We start from the raw sequence: 4,024 nt of genomic DNA, 5'->3' as shown, positions 1-4,024 counted from the left end.
AGTGAACACTGAACAGAAGGGTCTGGATCGCTTGCGCGTTCAGATTGGACGGCCGGCCGGCCGGCTAGTGTGCAACCGTGCAGATCGAATCGCGGGGATTTTACTCGTACCACGTAGTACGTGATTGCCCGCGAAAGGAACAGTTAACCAACGGACGGACGGGCCGCGCGCCGGCCGGCTGCTTCTGCAGTGCCGGCCAAAACCTGTGGGCGTCACCATCGATTTGTGGCAGCTACCGCTGTAGTACACGCAGCGACGGAGATTCTGTGGCTGCTATACTGCTTATCAGTACAGGTTACTGTAACCTTCGCCAGAAAAGGAAAGAAAACAGCTCAGGTTGAACAGCCTTGCGGGATCGATCGAGACGAGTCAATGTACTCTTTTTTTTTGAGAAACAGATGGGTACGCTAGTCACTGGGCAGTGGGCCGGGACTGCATTTTATCACTCGATCGCCATGATGGTCGGTCCCAGCCGTGCGTTAATTAATTACACCATCTTACTTAATCTAGAAGGATTATCTCAAAAAATACTTAATCAAGAAGGATTACTCAAAAAAACTTAATCAGGAAGGAGGAGCTGGCGCGTTCAAGATTTCCATTTACTGGCCTGCGCATTAACGCGGAGGTGCCCCGCCATCATTGACAGAGAGGTTGCTGGGAGTTTTGCAGCCCTTCACATGATGCACGCCCACCAGATTAGCTAGATATGGCTACTGGAAATTAGACGAATGAATTACATTAGCCAGGCTAGCAAGCTACTCTAGGACCGTAACCACGGCCAACTAACAAGAACCAAAGAACTCGGGGATTGTTCTACTGCGCACGCTAGTTGATGGATGGATCGATTGATAGGAGCGGAGGCTTGGATTCTTCTAGCCGTAGACGGTGACGAGTCGGCGGAAGCACCTGGTGCAGGAGTACTTGCGCTTGCTCTTGAGGCACAGCGGGAGGCAGAGGATGCGCCGCTCGCTCTCCACGTCGGTCGCCACCACCGGGCCGCCGCAGGACGGGCACGCGCCGGGCGCCTTGCCCGTGCCCACCACCCGCTCCTCCTTCGCCCCGATGATCATCTTCACCGCTCCGCCCACGCCCATTGTCGCCATCGATCGATCGACGATCCCCTCGGTCGCACGAGAGGAGGAAGAAAAGGGGGGAGTTGGTGGTTTGGCCTTCAAAAGTCTGGGGATTTTTGTGGCCGGTACCGGGATGGCATGGCAGCCCCATATATAGCGGAGGGGGCGAGGGCACAGGCGGGAAGCAGGGGCAGGATATACGACCTGCGCGCGTTTGGGTTTTACTTTCACCGACTGGCTTACGTCTCGATGGATATACGACCCACGGGAGGCCCATGTGCGGGGAGGAGTACCTCCTTCGCCAAAAAACAAAAAAAAAACAAAAAAAAACACTAGGGAGGAGTACCCCTGAAAAAAATTACTAGTGGAGGAGTTTGCCTAAAATAACTAGAGGAGGAGTACACGCTACAGTAGCTCCCTCCGTTCCATAATGTAGTGCCTATAGATTTTTTGAAAAGTCAAACCTCACAAACTTTGACCATGTTTGTGGAGAAAAATATTTACATATAGAGTGTGAAACATATATCACTAGATTCATCATAAGATGTAGTTTCACATTATATATATTTGCTATTGTAGATATAAGTATTTTTCTCTACAAACTTGGTCAGCGTTTGCAAAGTTTGACTTCTCAAAAAATCTATAGACACTACATTATGGAACGGACGGAGTATTATTTTTCCTTAGCGGCGCTAGTGTACATCCTTTAAAAAATCATACTATACCCTTACTACAAAAACGGTTTCGTGCATTACTATACGTGTATATTTGTTGACTTATATAATAAAAAGCTTATGCATGCGTGTGCCCATCTTGCTTTTCATACGCATCCATGATAAGATAAAGTTTTGGTCTTTTGGACTAGTATAGACATTAAGCGCAACAGGGCCTACGGCTGAAGACATCTTAGTTTAGATATAGTTGTTCTCTCGACTGTCTCGATACACCATGCCCCAGCAATTCCTTTGTATATGTTGCCAACAAACAATACTAGGAAATGGACAAAATGTGCACATGCCAAATTTATATAGTTTGGAATGATTGCATGTTATATCCTCAAAAAAAATACCATGTGTGCCTTTTTTTTTCTTTGCGAGAAACATATTAACGTTGACCTTTTTTCTTTTTGCCAAAAAATCCCAAAAACAATTCGCCGCCTATAAATACTCCTTAATGTAGTGCCATGTACTCCATGTCGAATTCTTTTTTAGTTCAGTACTCCACTTCAATGTAACTCTAGATTCGATAAAAAGAAAAACCTGCAAGCTCATCATTATTATTTTTGCCGGAAATAGCATCCACACTTTAACCGTGTGAAGTTTACACCATGCCCCGGCAAGTCGTTTTTATATGTTGCCAGTTTTTTTGTTTGTTTGCCAGCAAACCGTACTTTTTAAAACAGTACTTTGAAATGGACAAAACGTGCACAAGCCAAATTTATATAGTTCAAACATTATTACGTGGTATCTGTTTTTTTTTCTTTGTGAGAAACATATGTACATTGATCATTTTTGCCTTTTACCAAAAAAATACTGGCCGAATCTTCCCTAAAATAATTCACCGCCTATAAACTACTCCTCCATATAGTGCCATGTACTCCATGTTTAATTCTCTTTTAGTTCAGCACCTTCACTTCAATGTAACTCTAGACCAATTGAAAAGAGAAAACCTATTGCGCAAAAAAGAAAAGAAAAGAGAAAACCTGCAGTGCCCATTAATTTTTTTTGCGCTGGAAATTAAATTACTTCCAGGCTTTAATCATGTGAAGTTTCCACTATCCTTCCTAGATACACAAATTAATTAATATAGACGGTAAGGTTTCATCACCCTACAAGCCACCGGTTGAGTTCAACACAGGCATATACGACAAACAAAACAGCGAAAACATTGTGATCAAGCACATATATAAACATTGATCATACCCCATACATGCAGTGTTACTTCCATAACCCCCCGACGAAAAAGCAAGGTACCCAGATTGTATTACTTGACCTTATCTTAAAGATATGGGCTCCAGATTATATCATTGGAAAATAGGATATTTGAGGAAACATATTACAAGATGTTCATGTCAAACTCTCTTAATTTAGTTCTCCACTTAATTATGACTCAAGATTTAATTAAAAACACATGAAGGCAACAAAAAATGTGTAGCCTTACACATTTTAATTTGGTTATTACTAATATTTCAAAAAAGTGAGATAGAAAAAAAATAGAAATTTGATGCCAGATGAAAAGGTAGCATTCTTCTAATGGACTAGATGTATACCATGATTGTCGTCAAAATGAAAGAATTCCGTTAAGGTGGACTATGAAAAGAAAAATCAATTGAAATTATATAGAAAGTTGATCACATGGAAAACTCGTATGGATTATACAATCATATAAAACCATCGATCCAGCCCTACATAATTTATCCTATACAAGTACTAATAAATCACCAGACCTCCTTTTCTGTCGGAGTAAGTGGCCAGGGGTAGCCACCGGCTACCCCTGGCTCTTCAGAAAATTTATCAGGCCTTTGGGCTTCAAGCACTCCAAGCATTTGGGCCGCCTTCCCGGGCCGGCTACCACTAAAGCCGACTCCCGGAAGGCGACCCAGCCTCACCGACTCCAAGAAGCCGGCCAAGAGAAACGCCGACTCCTAGAAGCCGGCCGAGACCATAACTGCCCCTACATAACGACGACCTGACGGGGCATGGCCACAATGCGGCCCACGACCCCCGAAGCCCGAGGCAGGCATGGTTACAGGAGGCCGTACGGGAGGGATGTCTCCCGTGCGGCCGGGCACTGTAGCCACGCCAGCTACGACGTCATCCACGACCCCCTCCTGCACGGCCCAGGGACCGCGGGCCCCTTTAGCCAGAGAGAGGCGTGAAGGCGGCCCGGCTTTTCCTAGTCGGCCAGGAGCATAGCCGGCCTCCAGAAGCCGGCTATTCCCTTTCTCGAAG

General features: G+C 45.1%; 1 protein-coding gene across 1 annotated transcript; it reads right to left on the bottom strand.

Annotated features, from left to right (window-relative positions):
- Positions 1-578: 578 nt before the first annotated feature.
- LOC123049883 (uncharacterized) lies at positions 579-1,185 on the bottom strand. Its single transcript, XM_044472745.1, has one exon. It carries the CDS (start codon positions 1,101-1,103, stop codon positions 873-875), a length of 231 nt encoding a protein of 76 aa, XP_044328680.1. The 5' UTR covers positions 1,104-1,185; the 3' UTR covers positions 579-872.
- Between the last annotated feature and the right edge of the window lie 2,839 nt (positions 1,186-4,024).

Source organism: Triticum aestivum, chromosome 2D (assembly GCF_018294505.1).
Source record: "Triticum aestivum cultivar Chinese Spring chromosome 2D, IWGSC CS RefSeq v2.1, whole genome shotgun sequence".
NCBI classification, from domain to species: Eukaryota; Viridiplantae; Streptophyta; class Magnoliopsida; order Poales; family Poaceae; genus Triticum; species Triticum aestivum.
Note: the sequence above shows the minus strand (reverse complement) of the source record. Positions and strands in the feature narration are given on the sequence as shown.